Source organism: Oncorhynchus tshawytscha, linkage group LG03 (assembly GCF_018296145.1).
Source record: "Oncorhynchus tshawytscha isolate Ot180627B linkage group LG03, Otsh_v2.0, whole genome shotgun sequence".
Lineage (NCBI taxonomy): Eukaryota > Metazoa > Chordata > Actinopteri > Salmoniformes > Salmonidae > Oncorhynchus > Oncorhynchus tshawytscha.
Window position 1 is genome coordinate 38,494,966 of NC_056431.1, and position 27,475 is coordinate 38,522,440.

Consider the following 27,475-nt stretch of genomic DNA (forward strand, 5'->3'; position numbering starts at 1 on the left):
AACTCACTTCAAAGTTCCCCTGTCCTGGGCTCAACTTTTGCCCACAGGTGACCCCAGCCAGCCCAGTCAGCCTGCATTGTCTTGCTACCGGAACTTCTTGGAACAGCTAGTGGAAGTAGGACTCAAACCACTTGTTGTCTTGCATCGCTCTGCTTTACCAGAGGCCCTGAGATCCAGGTATGGGGGCTGGGAAAGCGCAGAGCTGCCAGATGTATTTCAGCAATATGCTGAATTTGTTTTTCTGGCGTATGGAGAACTGGCACACTCTTGGGTGACACTGAGCCACATCGAAGAGCTGAGGGATGAGGTGAATCTGCAGCTAAAACACGCTCTCCATGCCCACGCCGACGTGTACCACCTCTACCATCACCTGTTTCCTGGACAAGGTAAACCCTTAATTAGCATGTGGTAGAAGATGTACATTATTCACAGGGTTTTGGGGAACAGTTTACAGAGAACAATTAATTTACCTTTATTTTTTAAAAGAGTCCAATTGCAAGGGAGCCCTGCATGCACACAATTTACAAAATACAATAACATACAGACACAATCACAAACACAGTTAAGAAAAACAATCACGTTCCTCAGCAAAGAGGTCAACATTTTGAACTGCCCGAGAGGCACTAGTACATCCAGTTGTACTAAACTCTGCACATGTATGGCACAATGGGGTGTAAAGAAACTAAAAGCTGAATTACCTAACTGAGGAGACTGAATGGATTTCCAGAGTTAGCCATCCCTTAGACAGGGTATGCCAACTCATAAATCTAAAGGTTATTAACGCTGTTAGGTACCGTGGGAGTTTTTTTTTTAAAGATAGCTTTATAAATAAAAGAGGGCCAGCCTACTTTCTGGTAAAGAATGCAGTGGTGTGTTGCACCTGTCGCCTGCAATAAATACTCCTACAGTATGTGGGTTCTTATGGAGATCTTTAGTGCTACAAGGTGTTTGGAACCGACAAGTTTTCATAGCAAAGCGGCGTTAGGTTTAGACAGATTTTGTAAAAATTGTTTCACAAAATATCGGTCAACCGGATGTGAAAGAGGTCAGTGACTGTGTCTCAATTATGTCCCATCCTTGACTTTTCTCGTACTATCATTCATGTTTGCATGTATATTGTTTTCCTTATCAGAAGAGATTATTTCTGGCCAAGTGTTGTGAATGCCATTAGATACCAAAGGTTAGGATCTGGGGAAAAGTGAAATACTGCATGGTCTCTCTCTCTCTTTCTCTCTCTCATAGGCACTGAATGCAGAGATGTCTAAATGTGTTTCAAAAATAGTCAAGAGTAATTATTTTAACCTAAAGCATTTAATAAAGACATGTATAGTACAATAGTATGGGGAATGAGGGCTACTTACACAGTGTTTGGAAGGGATCACAGCAGTGATTGAAAGAGGGTATGAGGCATGAGTTGAGGGTGAAAACCCTGTCAAACTGCAGCAACCTTATACTTGTTCATATTAATTATATTTAGACTAGATTAGGAAGGGAATTTCCTCTAACCAGACACAGAGACAACAACTGGTAGACAATAGAACTCACAGGGCTGAGCTTGCTTTATGCATGTTTGCATCATGCAGTTCTATGCAACTTTAGGCCTTGTAAAAAATGTACTCATCTGTCGTCACTATTAGGTTGAATGATTAATTCCAGTTACTTTTGGATTGAAAACTTATATGCAGCCTAGCCAGCACAATTTAGAATTTTAACCAAATTTGACAACATTCACGTTTTCGCCTGACACACAAATGGACTATAAATACATAACGTTATCAAATTAGTTACCCTGACCAAATGGACAGCGCACATAGGCTGTATGCATCTGCTCTTATTAGTAGCATATGGTTAATCAGACTGAAAAATTGTCTCGTTTTCATCCCATACAGCATGTCAGATCTCTAATGTTTAGGTGTAGCCTAGGGTGCTGCATCATTTAAATCATGAGTTTTTGCTTTTGTCTGTCCGGAGTGATTGTGTTTTCATCTTTGCTAAATAAATTCCGGAGGAAAGTGGAAAACCTACTTGAGCACACGTGAAAAATACGCTGAGTCAACCTCTCTTTAATCCCTGTTAATGGATGATGCGATGGAAGCTATCAAATCATTCAGAAATTGATTTCGACATCCCAGAGAAGACAGTCGAAGGTTCTATAAGTTCAGCAAGTAAAGTATTGTTATGTGCACAATTACCTCTGCAAGCTGATTTTAGTTTTCCTTGTCGGCAGAACTTTCCCTCTCGTAGTGTCCTCTAAAAGCAAATTATTGCATGCCCAAAAACACAGTGGTGTTTAAGCCGCTTTGAGAACATCCCTGTTTCTTCTAACTTTCTCGTTGAATACGCAGACCTTCATCATGATCGATCCAGCTTTTTCCCAGAAGCTTGAATCTGATGTGGGCATTTATATGCTGCCTGCTGAACGATCGATGTTCTTCAGGTCACTGTACCCATCTATCACCTAAGCCAAGGCTCAGACTTTCCAAAAAGCAGGCCAGGCCAGGAATACAGCTGGCTTGGTGAAAGACTCCTTGTTAACCAGCTATACTTTTGATACCAGTTGGTATTGAACGCCCTCACCTTTTCATCCTTCTTCATGAAACTGATCTCAGGCAGAGGTCGACCCTCACTTTTAATTCGCACCGTGTACCCCAGAGAATGAAAGGGGTTCTTCAACAAAAAGTCGACAACATTGTCGGCAGCGTTGGCCATTCTACCATTCTGGCGGAGAAATCTCCACATTCGCTGGTAGCTAGCTAGCTACTGAAGTTAGCAAGGCAAATTTAAATACATTTCACTAACTGGACACAACATAAAGTTCTAAAACCGAGAAATCAATTTATAATATACTTCCTCCGTCTCCTGTAAATTGAAAAAACTATTTTGAATTGAGTAATATATTTTTAAAAAGCTCAACTATTACTTTTTACTCTTAATCTCTATCCAACGATGTCACCAAGCTTCTCAACACATAGAGCACCCACTTGTGTGTGTGTGTATGTACTGACATATATGTGTAACTGATTAATGCACACACAGTACATGCTAATGGAGATCCCAATAAATCAAACGATCAGCTCTGAAAAATATCTGTGGTGAAAATATCTAATGGGATTGTTCTAAAAAATATATCAGAATTGGGCTGCGCTGCCTTTGATAACAAGGGAGTGAGAACCAAGTCAAGGTCCAAAAGGTCCTTTTTAAAAGCATCCACCCCCCCAAGCCATAAGACTGCTGGACAATTAACTTTGTTTTTACACTGCTGTTACAAATTACCTTGACTAACCTGTACCCCCAAACACTGACTCTGTACCGGTACCCCCTATATATAGCATATATATAACTTTATTTAGTAAATATTGTCTTAATTGCATTGTTGGTTAAGGGCTTGTAAGTAAGCACTTCACGGTAAGGTCTACCGTTCCATTCAGCGCATGTGACATAATTTGTGTTTGTAGTCCTAGATGGCTTGGAAGCTGGTACATGATTTAGTCTTACAGGTGTTTTAATGAGATAAGACATTCCAGCTGGGCCTAATGATATAGGCCTTATTGCATGAGATCCTTGCCCGAACATGTGCCTTCTCAAGAGGGAACTTCTGTTATCCACACTGAGCGGCCTTTGAGACACATTGTTAATGCCACCTGGTGGACATTACTGATATCTTGCTGATGGATCACCACATTTTTGTCCTCTTACATAGAAAGAGGCCTACACTGTCAAACAGATAAAGGCCTTCATCACCGGAGACACATTTTATTGGTACATGCAGGTGTATAATACATCTACACACTTCAGTATGTTGGTGTAGTTAATGTACTGCTCCCCTACAGGCAAAATGTCTTATCTTCATATTATTTAGGCAGTTTCCATATTGTAATATTTGTGGGCACTGAATCTGATTTTTATCTTTGGCTCTCATACTGTTGCAAACTCTCGTACTGAGGAGGAACCCCTCATCATTCTTCAGCAATGTGCTGCACACTTCTGGTAGTTGAGGCTGATGTCATTATAGAGCCTGGTTAGACATTTCTTGAGAAATCTAATATTTGAATATTGATTCTAGATAGTGCCTCACTTTCAGGTGCTCCTATTACAATAGTCTATTTTTGCTAATTTTCCCTTTTAATTCACCCTCTTTCCCCCATATAGATCTGAAAGTCTCTCTCCCCCCACTCTGGAGGCACCATGAGCTGGAGTTTCCTGACGCGTCTCCTGGACGAGATCTCCAACCACTCTACCTTTGTGGGCAAGATCTGGCTCACACTGCTTATCGTCTTCCGCATTGTGTTGACTGCTGTGGGAGGCGAGTCCATCTACTACGATGAACAGAGCAAGTTTGTGTGCAATACCCACCAACCCGGTTGCGAGAATGTGTGCTACGACGCCTTTGCACCACTCTCGCACATCCGCTTCTGGGTGTTCCAGGTGATCATGATCACCACCCCCACTATTCTGTACCTGGGCTTCGCCATGCACAAAATCGCTCGCATGGACGACGATGAGTACAAGCCCCGCGGGAAGAGGATGCCGTTGGTGAGCTTAGGGACCAACCGGAACTACGAGGAGGCGGAGGACAATGGAGAGGAGGACCCCATGATCTCAGAGGAAATCGAGTTGGAGAAGAAGGAGAAGCCTAGCAAGAAGCACGATGGACGCCGGCGCATCAAGCGCGACGGCCTCATGAAGGTGTACGTGTTTCAGCTGCTGTCGCGTGCTGCTTTTGAGGTCTCCTTTCTGTTCGGCCAGTACATTCTCTACGGCCTGGAGGTGTCTCCCTCGTACGTGTGCATGCGCTCGCCCTGCCCACACACAGTGGACTGCTTCGTGTCGCGTCCCACGGAGAAAACCATCTTCCTGTTCATTATGTATGCGGTGAGTGCCCTCTGTCTGCTTTTCACTGTGCTGGAGATCCTCCACCTGGGTTATAGCGGCATACGGGACTGTTTCTGCCGCCCTCGTCCTCGCCCCCCAACCCCCCACCAACTGGCCAGCCAGCATCCCTCACTATGTGGCCGCCAGGTGCCCACAGCTCCTCCAGGCTACAACACAGTGCTGAAGAAGGACCCAAAAGGTATGCGATTGGATTACAACCTGGGCGACTCGGGCCGTGAGTCGTTTGGGGATGAGGCGTCACAGCGGGAGCTGGAGAGGCTAAGGCGGCACCTAAAGCTGGCCCAGCAGCACCTGGACCTGGCCTACCAGAATGAGGACAACGGCAGCACTTCGAGGAGCAACAGCCCCGAGTCCAACGGGACCGCCGTGGAGGAGAACCGTCTCAACTTTGCCCAGGAGAAGCAAAGCAGCACCTGCGAGAAAGGTGAGTAGGCTGTGCCACGCGTCACAAGAAGTACATCTTCAGTAGTAATTTGCATGGCATATCTATGTTTACATTTTTATAGTGGATGGAATCGAATGAATGGATGTTATGTAGACTATTTTACTCTATACTTCAAACTGACATTTAACATTTTTCCCCTTGCCTTCAGGTTTACGAGCATAACTTCGTCATTGGCCCACCTGGCCCTCTCAGGATAGATTCTTGCATCTGGGACAGTAGGGGTACCAGGGAGCATTGTGTGGGGACAGGTGTGTATGTGACTTGAGGAGGATGAATCCATCATTCTTTCAGTGTTGAGGCCAGTGAACGTTCAAGGGAAACATGACAAATTTAACGAGCAGCGCCTTCCTACCCAGCTATACTTGAGCACATCTGAAGATCCAAAGTGTCCACAAACTAGTTTTCAGAACATTCCTATTCGTCTCAGGGTAGCTGTGCAGTTTTTTGGGGGGAATACTAGTGTTTCCTCTTGTTTGTAGTTTTTCCCTCTGCTGGAGTTAAGAGGTCAATCTTAAGTTTGCCTTCAACCTAAAACTGGAGTTTACAGTTCAGCCATTCTAAGGTATGGGCAACCCAAGCGTGTCGCAAAACCATGTCAATGTGTAAAAACAAAATTGTGTGTGTGTGTGTTCTGTGAGGATAGGGAACCACGGTGAGTCGGTGTTTGGGGATGTTAACTGGTATGGTAATAGTTGGTGTTAGAAGTGATATTATGGAGTGAATAACTGTCTTCCATGTGCAACAGCTTACAATGAGCAAATGTTTAACTATTTTGGGTCAACCACCAGAAACAACAGTTACATTTGAGTTGTAGCACAGCAATATGTAGTTTGCAGAAAGAGAACTAACCTACTTTCATCATGAACCTCCCCCTTCCCATAAATCTGACTGTTGCCAAGTCTGGGAACTGGAAGCCTATTTTGGCACCTTTGTCCAAAGGATTTTTTAAAAACCTGGGTAATGCTTGAATTCATGTAAATTGTTATCTTGTCTGGTAATGTTAAACATGCTTTTGATACTGATTTTCTTCCATTTTGTTAGTGTAACATGGAAAGTGTTTGGATGACATTGCAAGATTAAACCTTTAAGGTCAGGATGGCCAAATTGTAACTATGAAGTTTACTGTTGTCTTTTTGGGATTTCTACATTAACTGAGGGACTCAACAGATTTGGAGTTATTTTCCATTATTGAGGACCATCCACGATTTGTGGGTAACGTATCTATGCCATACACCAGTTGAACTCTGGGTCTGGTTCAGTAGGGCACAACATAGCAATGTTTTGAAAGGGAAAATGTAATTAATCCTTCTTATAGGATAAGTTCCTGTAGTACCTCTCCCGTCCTGTTTTGTGCCTACTGAACATGAACCAGAGACTCAAGATTTACAAAAAATATATATACAAATGACGCATTTACTCTGTCGAATAGCATTTTCAGAAAGTAATTCAAGACCCCCACAATTCAGGGTTATTTTTCTATATTGTTTTCAGTGTTTTCTCCTGAAATTGGGATTTGTGGCTCTGTGTTACTTCTCTATGCAATTCAAAATTTATGCTCGGTTCAGTGTTCATTATTGAGGCATTGATGCAAGTACCATTCAAAAGCCTTCAAGCTGTTAATAATGACCCCCATGCTGCAGTCTCAGTGACTGTTGTAAATGTTTTCATTGTTATCTTTTTATGGTTGAAACGACCCAATGCCTTGAATGTGATCTTATGATGCCATCAGTGCACACATTATATCAGCAGTGCCATTAAGTGTCAACTGTCATCTCAAACAATTTGTTTAAATACTTTTGTATGAATAGTATTTTTGTGCTCAATTTCTTAAATAAACTTTTCCTAATAAATCCATGTCTCCTGTGATGGAAAATTGTATTGTTTGTGCTTTTCCTTTAACACATTTCTGTGTTCATGCAAGCGACTGAATGAATCACCAGTATTTGGCAGTACGGCCAGAACCTGGTTTTGAGAAATGGATATCCGTTTCAAGGTTTCAGCTTAGAGAAGAAGCCTCGTGAGGTATTGGTCGGTCGCATGAATGAAGCAAACGTTTCGGGGATGATGGCAAATTACACCTTATGAGGGTTTGATCCAGATTGTCTGAGCTTCCAGTATATCTGTCAAGTACTGTCCAAATAGTGCAGATGAAGGGGAGGAAACAAATATTTATTTGCAATTGAGCCAAAGCCCCAGAAGTTATAAACACAACTGCAATATAACTGACGTGTTATCTAGCATGATTACATAAACGATACAAGAGTTCAATACAGTAAACAGCATTGCTATAAAAGGCTTACTGTGCAGTTCACCTTCCACCACCAAGATGAAGAACCTGGTACGGGTTCTCTATCTGTACCTGATGTGCCTCTATGGCTGTCTGTGTCAGGAAGATGACCCACAGGACTTTATGCTTCTAGCAGGCCCTCTCACCAACCACTTGAGGATGGACTTGAGCACCAAACCCATTGATGCCTTTGACTGCAGTCATCCCCTTCCCTTGGGCTCCAGGGCCTACTTCCAGTATCTCCAGAGTCGGGGAGTAACTCACTTCAAAGTTCCCCTGTCCTGGGCTCAACTTTTGCCCACAGGTGACCCCAGCCAGCCCAGTCAGCCTGCATTGTCTTGCTACCGGAACTTCTTGGAACAGCTAGTGGAAGTAGGACTCAAACCACTTGTTGTCTTGCATCGCTCTGCTTTACCAGAGGCCCTGAGATCCAGGTATGGGGGCTGGGAAAGCGCAGAGCTGCCAGATGTATTTCAGCAATATGCTGAATTTGTTTTTCTGGCGTATGGAGAACTGGCACACTCTTGGGTGACACTGAGCCACATCGAAGAGCTGAGGGATGAGGTGAATCTGCAGCTAAAACACGCTCTCCATGCCCACGCCGACGTGTACCACCTCTACCATCACCTGTTTCCTGGACAAGGTAAACCCTTAATTAGCATGTGGTAGAAGATGTACATTATTCACAGGGTTTTGGGGAACAGTTTACAGAGAACAATGAATTTACCTTTATTTTTTAAAAGAGTCCAATTGCAAGGGAGCTCTGCATGCACACAATTTACAAAATACAATAACATCCAGACACAAAATCACAAACACAGTTAAGAAAAACAATCACGTTCCTCAGCAAAGAGGTCAACATTTTGAACTGCCCGAGAGGCACTAGTACATCCAGTTGTACTAAACTCTGCACATGTATGGCACAATGGGGTGTAAAGAAACTAAAAGCTGAATTACCTAACTGAGGAGACTGAATGGATTTCCAGAGTTAGCCATCCCTTAGACAGGGTATGCCAACTCATAAATCTAAAGGTTATTAACGCTGTTAGGTACCGTGGGAGTTTTTTTTTTTTTAAGATAGCTTTATAAATAAAAGAGGGCCAGCCTACTTTCTGGTAAAGAATGCAGTGGTGTGTTGCACCTGTCGCCTGCAATAAATACTCCTACAGTATGTGGGTTCTTATGGAGATCTTTAGTGCTACAAGGTGTTTGGAACCGACAAGTTTTCATAGCAAAGCGGCGTTAGGTTTAGACAGATTTTGTAAAAATTGTTTCACAAAATATCGGTCAACCGGATGTGAAAGAGGTCAGTGACTGTGTCTCAATTATGTCCCATCCTTGACTTTTCTCGTACTATCATTCATGTTTGCATGTATATTGTTTTCCTTATCAGAAGAGATTATTTCTGGCCAAGTGTTGTGAATGCCATTAGATACCAAAGGTTAGGATCTGGGGAAAAGTGAAATACTGCATGGTCTCTCTCTCTCTTTCTCTCTCTCATAGGCACTGAATGCAGAGATGTCTAAATGTGTTTCAAAAATAGTCAAGAGTAATTATTTTAACCTAAAGCATTTAATAAAGACATGTATAGTACAATAGTATGGGGAATGAGGGCTACTTACACAGTGTTTGGAAGGGATCACAGCAGTGATTGAAAGAGGGTATGAGGCATGAGTTGAGGGTGAAAACCCTGTCAAACTGCAGCAACCTTATACTTGTTCATATTAATTATATTTAGACTAGATTAGGAAGGGAATTTCCTCTAACCAGACACAGAGACAACAACTGGTAGACAATAGAACTCACAGGGCTGAGCTTGCTTTATGCATGTTTGCATCATGCAGTTCTATGCAACTTTAGGCCTTGTAAAAAATGTACTCATCTGTCGTCACTATTAGGTTGAATGATTAATTCCAGTTACTTTTGGATTGAAAACTTATATGCAGCCTAGCCAGCACAATTTAGAATTTTAACCAAATTTGACAACATTCACGTTTTCGCCTGACACACAAATGGACTATAAATACATAACGTTATCAAATTAGTTACCCTGACCAAATGGACAGCGCACATAGGCTGTATGCATCTGCTCTTATTAGTAGCATATGGTTAATCAGACTGAAAAATTGTCTCGTTTTCATCCCATACAGCATGTCAGATCTCTAATGTTTAGGTGTAGCCTAGGGTGCTGCATCATTTAAATCATGAGTTTTTGCTTTTGTCTGTCCGGAGTGATTGTGTTTTCATCTTTGCTAAATAAATTCCGGAGGAAAGTGGAAAACCTACTTGAGCACACGTGAAAAAATACGCTGAGTCAACCTCTCTTTAATCCCTGTTAATGGATGATGCGATGGAAGCTATCAAATCATTCAGAAATTGATTTCGACATCCCAGAGAAGACAGTCGAAGGTTCTATAAGTTCAGCAAGTAAAGTATTGTTATGTGCACAATTACCTCTGCAAGCTGATTTTAGTTTTCCTTGTCGGCAGAACTTTCCCTCTCGTAGTGTCCTCTAAAAGCAAATTATTGCATGCCCAAAAACACAGTGGTGTTTAAGCCGCTTTGAGAACATCCCTGTTTCTTCTAACTTTCTCGTTGAATACGCAGACCTTCATCATGATCGATCCAGCTTTTTCCCAGAAGCTTGAATCTGATGTGGGCATTTATATGCTGCCTGCTGAACGATCGATGTTCTTCAGGTCACTGTACCCATCTATCACCTAAGCCAAGGCTCAGACTTTCCAAAAAGCAGGCCAGGCCAGGAATACAGCTGGCTTGGTGAAAGACTCCTTGTTAACCAGCTATACTTTTGATACCAGTTGGTATTGAACGCCCTCACCTTTTCATCCTTCTTCATGAAACTGATCTCAGGCAGAGGTCGACCCTCACTTTTAATTCGCACCGTGTACCCCAGAGAATGAAAGGGGTTCTTCAACAAAAAGTCGACAACATTGTCGGCAGCGTTGGCCATTCTACCATTCTGGCGGAGAAATCTCCACATTCGCGCTGGTAGCTAGCTAGCTACTGAAGTTAGCAAGGCAAATTTAAATACATTTCACTAACTGGACACAACATAAAGTTCTAAAACCGAGAAATCAATTTATAATATACTTCCTCCGTCTCCTGTAAATTGAAAAAAACTATTTTGAATTGAGTAATATATTTTTAAAAAGCTCAACTATTACTTTTTACTCTTAATCTCTATCCAACAATGTCACCAAGCTTCTCAACACATAGAGCCCCCATAATGCTCTGTGGCACAATCCCAATACAACTCACAAGGTTCATTCTCTGATCCTAATTCTATGATTGGATGGAGAACATGTCAGTTTATACTGCAAAAGTTTTGATTGGTTGGAAGACGTCATAATTACCATGTATGTCTATGAAAGGTCAATGTAGCCAGAGGATGGAAGATGGCTGTCCTCCGGCTAAACCATGGTGCTACCCCGGACAGTGTTGTTGAAATTCCTGTAGACCTTCATTGCAAAACAGTGTATTTGAATCATTTTTATATAATTAACATAACTTTTTTAATATTTCACTATTTTAATTTTTTATTAAATTTCACTGAGGAGGATGGTCCTCCCATGGAACTGGATTGCTAACATTGTCACTGTTTTTATAACACATCAGCCCTCTATTCTGTGCTCTCCTCTCAGGTGGCCATGTGTCGATTGGCGTAAGGGCCAGTGATGTTTCCATCCTTTACCAAAGCGAGGCTGCCATTAAGGTATGGGTACAGTACCTTTGACATTTGGACAATTGAATGTGTCACAATGTCAGACTCCAAAGCAAATGTGAAACCTGCACAGGGTTTATACTTTTCCCAAGGCACCCAGCGTATTGCTGTGATGGTGATAACATATTTCCCATTCAGGAGTCCCTAGATTTCCTGTCAGTGCAAATTGAGTACAACTGCACCTCTAAATCAAACCTGGCAGAGGAGCTGAGAAGATTACAGGTAGTTTACTCTTCCATTCTCTGATAAAGTGTGTCTTAATGAAAGGAAGAAGAGAGCCTCCACATGAAAGTGTATTTTATTACTGTCTTATCTTACCATCACTTATTAAATGTCTAATTGCCAATATCCTTGTAAGTTACTGTAAACCTTGTGTGTGAAACTCATAATGTTTTACCCCAAAATGGAAAACTGTGAATAATGTGAGATTTTGTATATACAGTTTGAAGGTTGAAGAGGCTGAATACAGAATGTCCTAATATGATTTCTCTAAATTAGATGAAAACACACAACCATTCATCTGCAACTCATAATTGTCTCATAAAAGCCAGCCCCTGAATGACGATCCCTTTGTCATGTTTTAGAAAGCCAATAGGCAGATACCCATTGTGATTTACAAGATGAATATCAAAGGCTGTTCCTTCAGTCAATTCCAGCCACTCGGTAACATCCTGCAAGGTAAATCATATGAAGCTGCATAAATGTACACACGCATGCTTTGTAGACCATCAGATTAATCACTGGTGTCTTGTATGATCATACCATTCAACCTCAGTACAATGGTTAAAATTGCATTTGCTTACAGACAGTTCACCCATACTCAAGTCTAGTGTCACATTATAGACATCTCTACACTGTCAAATAAACATGTTGGTGATGACATCTCAAAAACCAGATGTTGGATTCAAATCAAGCGAGTGATTTGTAGTAGTTACAGTGCCAGAGACCATCATTTTATTGATGTTATCTCCACGAAGATGTTATCCAATATAAAATGTCATAGTCCAATTTGATTGTAAAGGCATTATGCAATTCTGACTTGTTGTTATCATGGTCCGGAGTACGCTGCAAAGTGCTAGCTAGTTAAAGGGCAATCTGGTATTGGAACAACAACAAAGTGGTTATCCCACCACTTCTTTGGTAAACAGCTCAGGTATATGACTGGAGAAATGTAACTACTAAATGTAACTACTATGCATGCAAGAATCGACCACAGATGAGATCAAATTACAGTTCAGTTTAATGTTTGAGGCTATACAGTGTTCAAACCCTCCACCTCCAGTCTAGCTGTCTTAATTACCATCTCACTTAAAAACTGTGAGCATACTCTTTATAATTAATATATCCTTTATGGATTTTGTAAATATAGATCATATAGAATGTAACCCGATGTTCATATCAAATCATTTTTTGAGGAATTTGAAGAACAACCCCCTGTGTGTGGTCTAAAATCATTACAGTTCTGCGAAATGGGGACCTGCAAATTCTGGGATGTGACATGGTTGACTTGTTTGAGGAGCTGGATTTGGTGGACACTCTGAATAGGTACAAATCCACTTGTTGTTTACATGCACTATTTGGAAATGTAGTCATAGATCAAATAGTCTACTATTAGCATAATGGAATATAAAACGTCTGAATTAACCTTTTGTCTTTTTTGTATTTTAGTGTGAATTCATACCTCTGTATGTACAGTATCTGCAGTGCCTTCAGAAAGTATTCACACCACTTGACCTTTTCCACATTTTGTTGTGTTACAGCCGGAATGTAAAATGTATTAAATTGAGATTTTGTGTCACTGATCTACACACAATACCTCATAATGTCAAAGTGAAAATGCTTACAAATTAATAGAACATGAATAGTTTAAATGGCTTGAGTCAATAAGTATTCAACCCTTTAATTATGGCAAGTTACGTTCAGGAGTAAAAATGTGCTTAACAAGTCACATAATAAATAGCACGGAATCACTCTGTGTGCAAAAATATTGGTTAATATGATTTTTAAATGAGCACCCCATCTCCGAACCCCACACATACAATTATCTGTAAGGTCCCTCAGTTTAGTTTAGTTTATTAATTCAACCATTTTAAAAAAACAAGAACACATAAAACTTAAAAGCCATACATGCACATTAATAAAATCATCTAGGATAACACACAATAAAGTCTGGGACTTATTTCCATTGTGGTCCTCTTGAGACAAGATGGCTAGACAAGATCAAAAACAGTATGGCAATGTAGGGGTTATTCATATGGGCACAGAAGACATCAAACACATTATAACTTTATTTTTAAAGCTGTCCAGAGAGGACGCTGTTTTTTTGTGTTTTATTTCAAATGGTTAGCAAAGAAGGGCACCTATTGGTAGAATTACACTTTGAATGGTGTATCAATACACCCAGTCACTACAAAGATACAGGCGCCCTTCCTACCTCAGTTGCCGAAGAGGAAGGAACCCGCTCAGGGATTTCACCATGAGGCCAATGGTGATTTTAAAACAGTTACAGAGTTTAATGGCTGTGATAAAAGGAAAGGGAAAGGGGATACCTAGTTGTACAACTGAATGCTTTCAACTGAAATGTGTCTTCTGCATCAGAGAGGTGTGGGGGGCTGCCTTAATCGACATCCACGTCTTTGGCACCCGGGGAACAGTGTGTTAAATGTCTTGCTCAGGGGCAGAATGACAGAGATAACTGAGAATGGATCAACGACACAGGAGTTACTCCACAATATTAACAAAAGTGAGAGAGCAAATTGTAGGAAGCCTATACAGAATATAAAATATTCCACAGCATGCATCCTGTTTTCAACAAGGCACTAAAGTAATACTGCAAAAAATGTGGCAAAGAAAGTAATTTTTGGTCATGAATACAAAACGTTATATTTTGGGCAAATCTTCAAGCATGGTGGTGGCTGCATCATGTTATGGGTATGCTTGTCATTGGCAAGGACTTAAGGAGTTTGAGCTAAGCACAGGCAAAATCCAAGAGGAAAACTTGGTTCAGTCTCTTTTCCAACAGACACTGGGAGACAAATTCACCTTTCAGCAGGACAATTACCTTAAACAAGGTCAAATATACACTGGAGTTGCTTACCAAGATGACATTGAATGTTAGATTGGCCAAGTTATGTATTTGACTTAAATTTGCTTGAGAATCTATGGCAAGACTTGAAAATAGCTGTCTAGTAACGATCAACAACCAACTTGACAGAGCTCGAATAATGTTTTAAAGAATAAATGGGCAAATATTGTACAATCCAGCTCTTATAGAGTTACCCAGAAAGATTCACAACTGTAATTGCTGCCAAAGGCGATTCTAACATGTATTGACTCAGGGGGTTGAATACTTATCTAATCAAGATATATTAGTATTTTATTTACCACTTTGACATAAGAGTATTTTGTGTAGATTGTTGACAAAAAAATGGCAAATCCATTTTAATCCCACTTTGTAACAAAACAAAATGTGGAAAAAGTCAAGGGGTGTGAATACTTTCTTAACGGCACTGTATTTAATGTTGCCCTTCACCTCTCTTGCTCGGCTAGTCTTTCAGATCACACTGGGGATGCACTGTCAGTAAACTACCAGAGAGTGTGGGATAAGTTTGGAACTCAGACCATTTCCGAGCGGGACATCTTCCTGAATGAGTCTTTTCCTGATGGCTTCCAGTGGGCCACTTCCAGTGAGTCCTTTAAAGTCGAGGGTGGCTGGTCTGAGCATGGGAAGGGTGAGACCATTTGGGACCGCTTTGGCCATGAGCACCAAGCCTTTGAGAATCAGACTGCAGACCTGGCTTGTGACAGTTACCATAAAGTCGACTATGACGTCTATCTCCTGAGAGGTCTACTTGTCAAAACCTACCAGTTCTCTATCTCCTGGGCCCGCATTTTCCCCTCTGGCCACAGGGGGAGCCACTCTGAGAAAGGTGCGCTTTACTATGACAGCATGATCAACGCGCTGATAGAGGCGGGTATAGAACCTGCTGTGACCCTGCACCACTGGGATCTTCCCCAGGCACTCCAGGACTATGGAGGCTGGACCAATGTTTCCATTTCAGAAGCCTTTAAAGACTATGCCGACTTCTGCTTCTTCAGGTTTGGAGATAGGGTTAGGACCTGGAACACTTTCAGTAGCCCCTGGGTGATTAGCCATGCTGGGTACGGTACCGGTCAGCATCCCCCTGGAATAAAGAACTATGTGGTTGCCTCCTACCAGGTGAGAGAACTAGCATCACTCCTTTCCCTATAGCCCTTTGTTGACTTTGTGAATTGTAATTATCATTTATTTGATGATTTTGATCCTTTGTGTGCCCCCCCAAAAAAGGTGACTCACAACATGCTCAAGTCCCACGCTGAAGCATGGCATGTTTACAACGACAAGTACCGGAAGGACCAGGGAGGCAAAGTAGGCATTGCCCTGGACTCCAACTGGGCTGAGCCTCCAAGCTCCTCTTCCAAGCCTGAAGATGTAGTGGCTGCAGACCGCTACCTGCAGTTCATGCTGGGATGGTTCGCCCATCCCATTTTTGTGGATGGGGACTATCCACCCTTGCTAAAGTCTCAGATTGAGCAGAAAAGGCGTAATTGTTCCCTCTCTGTGCCTGCCATACTCCCGTTCTTCACTGCAGCAGAGAGTAAGCGAATTCGTGGAACGGCAGATTTCCTGGGGCTCAACCACTACACCTCTCGCCTGGTCAACGCCAGTGATGGTGGCTGCGTGCCTGGACCAGAGGGGGTGGGAGACTTCAAAGCTCATGTGGACCATGCCTGGCCTTCTACGGAGTCTGACTCGATACACTCTGCACCCTGGGGCCTCCGTAGGCTGCTCAACTATGTTTCTGCAGAGTATCTGAATGTCACTAAGGTGCCCGTCTACATAACTGGAAATGGGATACCCACGGGGTACAGCGGGGACACTATCAATGACACGGAGCGTACAGAGTACTTAAAGGGCTACATCAACGAAGCGCTGAAAGGTAAATATCTGGAATGTGTTAGACCAGGGGTCACCTAGCCCTGTACAGAAGGAGTGTTTTGAGACTGTTTGTAAGAACGATTATTTATAAGTATTGTTTACCAGGATGATTTTGGTTGACTTTCAACAGCAATCCATCTGGATGGAGTGGACGTGCAGCGTTTCACTGTGCAGTCACTGATGGATGGGTTCGAGGGGCCAAAGGGCTACAGCCAAAGGTTTGGTTTGCACTATGTCAACTTTGAAGACCCTAACAGGCCCAGAACCCCAAAGCAGTCAGCCTATTTCTACTCTGATATTATCAAGAGAAATGGGTTTTCTGATACAAGAGAAAGAAGTCCACAACAAGAACCAAAGTTTCAAACCATTGTGCGGCAACCCACTCTGCCCCCGTCTGAGGTTCCCTCCAGATCCAAGGTTGTCTGGGAGAAGTTCTCCAGTCAGTCCAATTTCCAGAGGAAGCTCTACCACTACGGCACCTTTCCAAAGGGCTTCCAATGGGGAGTGACGTCCTCAGCCTATCAAATAGAAGGTGGCTGGAATGTTGACGGAAAGGGTGCAAGTGTATGGGATACCTTCACCCACAAGCCTGGCAGTACTACCGAAGATGCCAATGGTGACATAGCCTGTGACAGTTACCACCGACTAGAGGAAGACCTGTACATGATAAGGGCCCTAAGGGTTAAGACCTACCGATTCTCCCTGTCCTGGTCCAGGATCTTTCCCGATGGTCGGCGCAATTCCTTGAACCAGAAGGGTGTTAACTACTACAACAGGCTCATTAACGGCCTACTAGCTTATAACATAACCCCCATGGTGACACTCTACCACTGGGACCTCCCTCAGGCCCTGCAGGACCTTGATGGCTGGGACAACATCCAGATGGTTGAGATCTTTAACGACTTCTGTGACTTCTGCTTTTCCACCTTTGGGGAGCGAGTAAAGTTTTGGTTGACCTTCAACCAACCCTATACAATTGCCTGGTCAGGATATGGTCTGGGGCAGATCCCACCAAATGTCAGGAAGCCTGGGGATGCACCATATAGAGTCGCTCATAACCTTCTAAAGGCACATGCCACGGTGTACCACACCTATGACAAGAAATACCGCAAATCCCAAGGCGGTCTGGTCTCCATCGCCCTCAACGCAGACTGGGCTGAGCCCAAAGATGTCAACCAGCCCCGGGAAGTCATGGCTGCAGACCGTGCCCTGCAGTTTCAGCTTGGCTGGTTCGCTCACCCAATCTTCAAAACCGGTGATTACCCCGACGCCATGAAGTGGCAGGTGGGCAACAAGAGTGAGCTCCAAGGCCTGCCAGGTTCCAGGCTCCCCACGTTCACCAATGATGATAAGGCCTACATCAGAGGTACTGCTGATGTCTTCTGTCTAAATGCTTATACCACTAAGGTGATACGTCAAGTAACTGCCAGGCTTAGTCCTCAGTCCTATTATAACGACCAGGACGTTGGAGAGGAGGAGGAGGGTGATTCCCCCACAACTGCCATCAAAGGGCAGAGGGCTGTAGCATGGGGCTTACGGAGACTCCTCAACTGGATCAAGGAGGAGTACGGAGATCCAGAGATTTATGTCACAGAGAATGGAGTTCCAACGGCTCCAAAGACCACAGTGGATGACACTGACAGAATATTCTACTACAAAACCTACATTGACGAGGCTTTGAAAGGTAAGATCTAATGATATATTTCTGTTAAGAGAATTGTGTTCTCAATGTTCATAAACCAATTCAATTTAACTACTCAGTCTGCTCATCAGGATTTGTAAGATACGGATTGAAATGAAACAGACAGAGGCCCAGCTAAAATAGTCAAAAAGGTTTATTCACGAGAGTGCTGGTCTTTTGTACAAAACCATTCATATTTATACTGGCTTCTTACGCACATACTTTCACACACAAACAGCCTACGCACATACATACACACACAACAGTATGTATCCTACGCACATACTGTCCCACAACCCAGCCGACAAAGATTAGGGAGACCTTGGGACCTTGAGATGTACTCCCTGTCCTTTCCCAAATCTCTAGTCAGGTCGGCACCGAATTTTGCTCAAAAATCTTATCTGTGTTTAAAATACCATAAAGACATAAACATTAGCTATATTGTTTTACCCTAATTCTGACTAGATCTACACATGTATTGATTATAATTTTATACAATCTAATCAATTCCATACAATTATATGGTTTCAGGGTGGAATATTCTAATCATTCAATTAACAGATAAATCCCATTAACATTGGCGTTGTACTATGTCACTGACTATAATGCCTTCTAATTGCATTGAGAAAATAGTACAGACTGAGCAGAACACCAAGGGGAAGCAAATGCAACTTACTTTGCTAGGGATTTCCGACATTTGCTGTGAAAAAATGTTTTTAAAAAAGGTAATCTTCCAAAAGTAAATCTTCTCTCTTGTCCCCTTAGCCCATGACCTGGATGGTGTGAAGATGAGGGGTTACAGTGTCTCGTCTCTTATGGACTCTTTTGAGTGGCTCAATGGGTACACAGTGGGCTTGGGTCTCCACCATGTGGACTTTACTCACCCAAGCCGACCCAGGACGCCCAAACGTTCAGCCCACTACTACTATCAAGTCGTGAGGGACAACGGTTTCCCTCAATCGGAGGATGGTACACCCGTTTATGGAAACTTCCGTAAAGATTTCATCTGGAGCACAGCGACAGCATCTTACCAGGTGACTGCTCACTGAAAACAATTCCGAAAAGTCAAGTGCCAATAAAATCACCACGATATGTTTACCGTGTCATTTTATATCTCTTGTCCAGATTGAGGGGGGCTGGAGAGCAGATGGAAAGGGCCTCAGTATCTGGGATAAGTTTGCCCACACTCCTCTTAGAGTGTTCAATGATGACACAGGAGATATTGCCTGTGATAGTTATCATAAGGTGGAGGAGGATGTGGCTATGCTGAGGAGGCTGAAGGTGACCCACTACCGCTTCTCTATATCCTGGTCCAGGGTGCTCCCCGATGGCACCACCAAAAACATCAACGAGGCTGGCCTCAACTACTACCGTAGACTGGTTGACGCACTTCTCATTGCCAACATACAGCCTCATGTGAGTTTGCTGGCCATGAAGACATGCTCATGACTGGGATAATATGTAATTTACTATATCAAAGGGAATTAATTACACATGCACTTTGAAAAACCTGAATTGACACATTAAACCCCTGAGGTAAATAAATGAATGTTCCTCTCTCCAGATTACCCTCTACCACTGGGACCTCCCTCAGGCTCTGCAGGATGTGGGGGGCTGGGAGAACGACAGCATCATTGACCGATTCAGAGAATATGCTGATTTTATCTTCACTCACCTTGGAGACAAAGTGAAGTTCTGGATCACCATCAATGAGCCTTACAATATTGCCAATATTGGCCACGGCTATGGAGCTGCTGCCCCAGGTACTACCTCTTTAATTCAGACTTTGGCTTGTATTTGCTGAACAATTGTTGACTGTTTTCAGCGTGTGTCTGTAGTAACAGGAAACAATCGTATCGTTGATATCCTAAATAGCTTCGAAATACAATAGCTTTAAAAAGAGATTCTAAAGCTAAAAAAAAATCATTTAGACCTCTTAAAAGAACTGTAGAAAGAGATCGTATTTATTTAAGTGTCTTCAGGATGCAGTTAAAACAATAATCCTTCTATGGCCAGGCATCAGCTTCAGACCTGGCACACTGCCCTACATAGTGGGCCACAACCTCATCCAAGCCCATGCCGAAGCCTGGCACCTGTACAACGATAACTACCGCACCAAGCAGGGAGGCATTATCTCCATCACCATCAACTCAGATTGGTCAGAGCCACGGAACCCCTACAAGCAGGAGGACGTAGAAGCTGCACGACGCGTTGTTCAGGTACAGTCTAATGCCTCACATTGCATCAGTCATCAAAGTTCTCTCCACTACATCAGTGAAACTTTAGTATCCTGTGTAAAACATAATCGTGTATGTAGAGTTCCTGTACAGCATGTACCACATTTAGCATATTTGGCACAAAAGGCTTCAATAATGGTACAAACAAACATCATACTAAATAAAGAGTTACATGAAGAGTGACCACATTATTTTTCTATCGTTTCCCAGCTTTAAAGCCTCAATGTTCTTATTCAGTAACACTATTGGTTCCTTTCTCCTGTTGCAGTTCTATATCGGCTGGTTTGCTCACCCTATATTCAATGGAGACTACAGTGATACAATGAAGACAATCATTCGAGAGAGGAGCCTAGCATCAGGCCTATCTAAATCACGGCAAGATAAATGTTTATTAGTAGCGCTAATTTTAAAAAGCCATAGAAGAATTTGCATTCATTCTGAGGAAATTATATGACTCAAACCCTAAATATAAAATAAATAATTAGTGATTCACAGATAAAATGCTCTGAACTGGCTATATGACTGGCTATATGATACACATATGGTCAACTGGCTATGAACTTCTTTTTTTTACAGGCTTCCTGAGTTTTCCCCTGCAGAGATTCAGAGGGTCAAAGGTACATATGATTACTTTGGGTTCAACCACTACACAACTGTCCTGGCATTCCCTGTTGAGTATGGGAACCTACAGCACTATGATGCAGACAGGTGAGAAATCAGCCACAAGAGCCTACACTATACAGGACATGACTGAAAATATGTATTCATGGTTAGATCAACAACTGGAGATGTGTATATAACTACATGAAGTCAACCTGTAAGGGCTATCTATCATTTATGAATCTATTATAGTTCTTCTGTATGTCCTTGTTTCAAATTGAAGTCCTGTTCCATTTCCAAACCCATATTTAGTTCAATTAAATATTCTGTCATTTTACTGTGTGTATTAGGGGCGCTGGAACGATTGCTGATCGCACCTGGCTGGACTCTGGCTCTGGCTGGCTGAAGGTTTCCCCATTTGGATTCCGCAAGATCCTCAACTTCATCAAGGAGGAGTATGGCGACCCACCCATCATCATCACAGAGAATGGGATCTCGGCGCGAGGGCCAGTGGATCTGAACGATGTCCACAGGATTCACTACTATGAGAATTACATCAATCAGGTCCTCAAAGGTAATATGCCACAATAGCAATTCACTATTTATATATTGACAGTATGAAATATAATTTACAAGTGAAACACCATCTTTAATGTTTTGGAAAACATTCCCACAACCTAATGAAATGTTATGTGAACCTTTATAGAGCCAAATTTGGGTTTTCTCCTCTCTTTTCAGCATATTTGCTGGATGGGGTGGATATTCGAGGCTACACAGCCTGGTCTCTGATGGACAATCTAGAGTGGGCCACTGGCTTCTCAGAGAGATTCGGCCTGTTCTATGTGAACCGTTCTGACTCCAAACTTACACGAGTAGCCAAGAACTCTGTTGCCCGCTATGCCACCATCATCACCTGCAATGGATTCCCTGACCCCACTCTGGGGCCTCACGAGTGTTTGAATCCCGAGCCCGAAGGTAGAGTGACAACATTGTCTATCTCAGTGGATGCAACACTGTTGCACACAGTGCATTTCAGTTGGAAAAAGCACATTTAAAGTGATTGATAATTCTGTATGTTTTACACACACACCATACCTGCGAACCATAAAAGTTATCACACAATATTAAAAAAAGACAGAAAGTGATTAGAAGGATTTTTATAAACTCCTTAAAAGTTTTTTTAAAGAGGAGTTTACCCATTTTGAACTTTGCACTGCTTAAGTGCAGTGGTCATTGTAAACAAAAGGATGCCATTATGTTATCAAAGCACAAGGAGAGGTACAGAGTGGCAGACAGGCTCGTGGTCAAGGCAGGCAGAGTGGTCAGGCAGGCAGGTACAGAGTCCAGAAACAGGCATGGGTCAAAACCAGGTGGACTAGAAAAAGGAGAATAGCAAAAAGGAGTACGGGAAAAACACGCTGGTTGACATGACTAAACATACAAGACGAACTGGCACAGAGAGACCGGAAACACAGGAATAAATACACTGGGGGAAATAAGCCACACCTGGCGGGGGCGGAGACAATCACAGGAACAGGTGAAACAGATCAGGGCATGACATATGTTTTATGTTCATATCTGGTATATTTTTTTTGTGTGTCAGAAAACTTAAAGTATTTACTACTCTATTCCCATAGAGAAAGTAGTCCCGAGATTAATAGATAAACAGTGGCTTGCGAAGGTATTCAACCCCCTTGGCATTTTTCCTATTTTGTTGCCTTACGACCTGGAATTAAAATAGATTTTTGGTGGGGTTGTATCATTTGATTTACACAACATGCCTACCACTTTGAAGATTGCAAAACATTTTTTATTGTGAAACAAACAAGAAATAAGACAAAAAAACAGAAAACTTGAGCGTGCATAACTATTCACCCCCCAAAAGTCAATACTTTGTAGAGCCACCTTTTGCAGCAATTAAAGCTGCAAGTCTCTTGGGGTATGTCTCTATAAGCTTGGCACATCTAGCCCCTGGGATTGTTGCCCATTCTTCAAGGCAAAACTGCCCCAGCTCCTTCAAGTTGGATGGGTTGCGCTGGTGTGCAGCAATCTTGTCAAGGATCCCTCCAGAACTTTCATTACGCACACCTGGCCTCTATTCCCAGTGATTAGTAATTGTATAAGTGTGCCCTTGGTTTACCAGTGTCCGGTCAATTATTGTTACTATGTCCGTTGGTGCGTGTGAGTACCTGTGCTGTGTGTTTTGGCTTTTGTGCCATTGTGGATTGTGCAGATGATTACGGGTCTCGTCACATGTGTTAATCATTGTGCGCGTGTGTTATTTATTCAAGGTACTCCTCTCTCTTTTGTTTGGGTTTCAACCCTGTGTTTTTGTATAGTGTTTGTTTGGTCTTTGTTCACGTGTCTTTACACGGCACGCCGTAATTTGGGTAAATTAAAAAACCCTATTATGCATTCCTGCGCCCGTCTCCCGAATTATTTATACCAACGTGACAGAATAATCAACCATTAAGGGAGACAGCGGGAATGGCCCGTCCGAGTGATTGGCCCATCCGACGCCGCCACAACCGGTCCGTCCAACGCCACTGCTACTGGTCCGTTTGATGCCGCCGAAACTTCGGCAGCGGAAACTGGTCCATCCGACTATGACGTAACTTCGGCAGCTGCATTGGGTCCTGATCGACCCGCACTGCGTTCCTGTGATCACCCTCGAGGCCGGTGTCGTTGCGCTGTTGGTGTAGTACTGTCACGGATTCCTCTGGAACTTTCATAATGCACACCTGGCCGCTATTCCCAGTGATTAGTAATTGTAAACTCAGCAAAAAAAGAAATGTCCTCTCACTGTCAACTGTGTTTATTTTCATGTGTAAATATTTGTATTAACATAATAAGATTCAACAACTGAGACATAAACTGAACAAGTTCCACAGATATGTGACTAACATAAATTGAATAATGTGTCCCTGAACAAAGGGGGGGGGGGTCAAAATCAAAAGTAGCGGTCGGTATCTGGTGTGGCCACTAGCTGCATTAACTACTGCAGTGCATCTCTTCCTCATGGACTGCACCAGATTTGCCTGTTCTTGCTGTGAGATGATTCTCCACTCTTCCACCAAGGCACCTGCAAGTTGCAACAGGTCCCAGTCATGCTCAATGGGATTGAGATCCAGACTCTACGCCTCGAGGGCGTAGAGGGTGATCACAGGAACGCAGTGCGGGTCGATCAGGACCCAATGCAGCTGCCGAAGTTACGTCATAGTCGGATGGCCATGGCAGAACACTGACATTCCTGTCTTGCAGGAAATCATGCACAAAACAAGCAGTATGGCTGGTGGCGTTGTCATGCTCTACAGGGTCATGTCAGGATGAGCCTGCAGGAAGGGTACCACATGAGGGAGGAGAATGTTTTCCCTGTAATGCACAGCGTTGAGATTGCCTGCAATGACAACAAGCTCAGTCTGATGATGCTGTCACACACCGCCCCAGACCATGACAGACCCTCCACCTCCAAATCTATCCTGCTCCAGAGTACAGGTCTCTGTGTAACCCTCATTCCTTCGATGATAAACGTGAATCTGACCACGACCCCTGGTGAGACAAAACCGCGACTTGTCAGTGAAGTGCACTTTTTGCCAGTCCTGTCTGGTCCAGCGACTGTGGGTTTGTGCCCATAGGCAACGTTGTTGCCGTTGATGTCTGGTGAGGACCTGCCTTACAACAAGCCTACAAACCCTCAGTCCAGCCTCTCTCAGCCTATTGCGGACAGTCTGAGCACTGATGGAGAGATAGTGCGTACCTGGTGTAACTCGGGCAGTTGTTGTTGCAGGTGTGATGTTCAGATGTACCGATCCTGTGCAGGTGTTGTTGCACATGGTCTGTCACTCCGAGGACGATCAGCTGTTCATCCTGTCTCCCTGTAGCACTCTCTTAGGCCCTGGCCGCATCTGCAGTCCTCATGCCTCCTTGCAGCATGCCTAAGGCACGTTCACGCAGATGACCCTGGGCATCTTTCTTTTGGTGTTTTTTCAGAGCCAGTAGAAAGGCCTCTTTTTCGTGTCCTATGTTTTCATACCTGTGACCTTAATTGACTCAAATGATGTCCTTACCCTATCAGAAGCTTCTAAAGCCATGACATAATTTTCTGAAATTTTCCAAGCTGTTTAAAGGCACAGTCAACTTAGTGTATGTAAACTTCTGACCCACTGGAATTGTGATACAGTGAATTGTAAGTAAAATAATCTCTGTAAACAATCATTGGAAAAATTACTTGTCATGCACAAAGTAGATGTCCTAACCAACCTGCCAAAACTATAGCTTGTTAAACAAGACATTTGTGGAGTGGTTGAAAAATGAGTTTTAATGACTCCAACCAAAGTGTTTGTAAACTTTTGACTTCAACAGTAGCTTTTTCCTTAATGGCCAAAAAGATCAATTTTAGTCTCATCTGACCAGAGTACCTTCTTCCATATGTTTGGGGAGTCTCCCACATGCATTTTGGTGAACACCAAATGTGTTTGCTCATATTTTTCTTTAATCAATTGCTTTTTTCTGGCCACTCTTCCGTAAAGCCCAACTCTGTGGAGTATACAGCTTAAAGTGGTCCGATGGACAGATACTCCAAACTCCGCTGTGGAGCTTTACATCTCCTTCTGTGTTATCTTTGGTCTCTTTGTTGCCTCTCTGATTGATGCCCTCCTTGCCTGGTCCGTGAGTTTTGGTGGGTTTGTTGTGGGGGCATATTCCATTTCTTAATAATGGATTTAATGGTGTTCCGTGGGATGTTCAAAGTTTCAGATATTTTTTTGTAACCCAACCCTGATCTGTACTTCTCCACAACTTTGTCCCTGACCTGTTTGGAGAGCTCCTTGGTCTTCATGGTGCCGCTTGCTTGGTGCCTTTCAGAACAGGTGCAAATATACCGAGCTCATGTGACAGATCGTTACACTTAGATTGCACACAAGTGAACTTTATTTAACTAATTATGTGATTTCTGAAGGTAATTGGTTGCACCAGATCTTATTATGGGGCTTCATAGCAAAGGGGGTGAACACATACTGTGTACACGCACCACTTTTCCATTTATATATATATATATTTTTTAAACAAGTTATTTCTTTCATTTCACTTCACAAATTTGGACTATTTTGTGTATGTCCATTACATGAAATCCAAATAAAAATCCATTTAAATTACAGGTTGCAATGCAACAAAATAGGAAAAATGCCAAAGGGGATGAATAGTTTTGCAAGGCACTGTATGCACTGATATCAGGGGCAGCAGGTAGCCTAACAGTGTTGGGCCAGTAACAAAAAGGTCACTGGTTCAAATACACAGGCTAATGAGGTGAAAATCTGTCAATGTGCCCTTGAACACATTGTTTTACAGGGTCAGCCATAGTAGTACAGCACCCCTGGATACAACAGGTTAAGCAACAACCTTAAGTAAGCATTTCACGACAAGGTCTGTTGTATTCGGCGCATGTGACATATACAATTTTTATTTATTTTTGTCCTAACCCTAAATTTGCTCCAGGGGTGCTGTACTACTATGGCTGACCCTGTAAAACAACACATTTGACAGCACCTATCCCGTGTATGCGACAATAAATAAAGTATTTGTTTTGCAACAAAAGGAATATCTCCTTAAATGTTTCCTCGTCGTGTTGTGATGCCGTTTTCATAAAAGTAATGACGCCCTTTTTTTGTTTACAAGTAAGTTCAGAATGGGGAAATGCTCTTGATTGTCAATCTTACCACCTTACACCTGAACATGTTGTCTGATTAATTTCAATGAATTTATTCTCTTACCCCAGGAACGAGTGCACCCTCCACCACCTCGCCTATCTTATCAGTCGAGAACGTGAGCTTCCTCGGTATGGAGCTGTCATCGGGCAGTGCTGAGGTAGCCCTCTACAGCATCTTTGCTCTCTCCATTACGGGTGTCCTCTCAGTCATCACTGTAACCTATCTGTACCGGAAGTCAGATAGATCCTCTGTGGAATCTATGAGGATGGAGACACTCTGAACACATAAAGAGTGCGAGAAGGCTCTGCCCCATCCAACATAAATGTCTCATTGTCTCTGTTTTTAAAATAATCTGTCAATACTCAACCTGAAAAGTGCCTGCCTATTTGTGGTATAGGAAAATTAGTTGTTGCTTATATATCTGATGAATCATTAGTGTCTGCACCAAACGTTGCCTTCACTTGTTATTTTAAGAAATAAAGGACTAACTTTTGAAGCATTTCCAGTCTATGGTCATTATCATCAGTCGTCCAATAGAGGACGCTGTTTTATCAGATTCTCTGGTCTTTAGATTAGATTGGGTGTTTATAATACAGTTATTCCTCCTTTAATGTATATACTCGATTTCATCAACAAAATCAGAAGGCATTTTAGTCAGTAACATTCTACAAAGTCCCAGGTCCCCCTCCCAACACCAATAAAGGTGCAATGCAAAAAATGTAGTAATTGATGTCTACAAAATATATTTATTAGTCAAGCAACTAAACAGCTAAACCATAATTTAAAGGTCAGACAGGATTGTGTCGAGGCACAGATCTAGGGAAGGGTACCCAAACATTTCTGCAGCATTGAAGGTTTCCCAAGAACGCAGTGGTCTCCATCATTCTTAAATAGAAGACATTTGGAA

At 42.7% G+C, this 27,475-nt stretch overlaps 2 protein-coding genes across 2 annotated transcripts; both read left to right on the top strand.

The window, feature by feature from the left end:
• The first annotated feature begins 3,431 nt into the window (after nt 1-3,431).
• On the top strand, nt 3,432-7,192 carry LOC121844889 (gap junction gamma-1 protein-like). The gene is made up of 2 exons (XM_042315365.1): nt 3,432-5,317; nt 5,487-7,192. The coding sequence occupies exons 1-2, from the start codon at nt 4,186-4,188 to the stop codon at nt 5,498-5,500; spliced, it is 1,146 nt and encodes a 381-aa protein (XP_042171299.1). The 5' UTR covers nt 3,432-4,185; the 3' UTR covers nt 5,501-7,192.
• Nucleotides 7,193-7,631: 439 nt separating this feature from the next.
• On the top strand, nt 7,632-27,069 carry LOC112235127 (lactase-phlorizin hydrolase). Its single transcript, XM_024403520.2, has 17 exons — nt 7,632-8,268; nt 11,288-11,358; nt 11,506-11,589; nt 11,952-12,045; nt 12,828-12,912; nt 14,917-15,586; nt 15,695-16,346; nt 16,476-18,029; nt 18,792-19,060; nt 19,152-19,442; nt 19,591-19,789; nt 20,043-20,245; nt 20,532-20,638; nt 20,840-20,971; nt 21,214-21,437; nt 21,602-21,838; nt 26,637-27,069. Exons 1-17 carry the CDS (start codon nt 7,665-7,667, stop codon nt 26,846-26,848), a joined length of 5,688 nt encoding a protein of 1,895 aa, XP_024259288.1. The 5' UTR covers nt 7,632-7,664; the 3' UTR covers nt 26,849-27,069.
• Nucleotides 27,070-27,475: the final 406 nt, after the last annotated feature.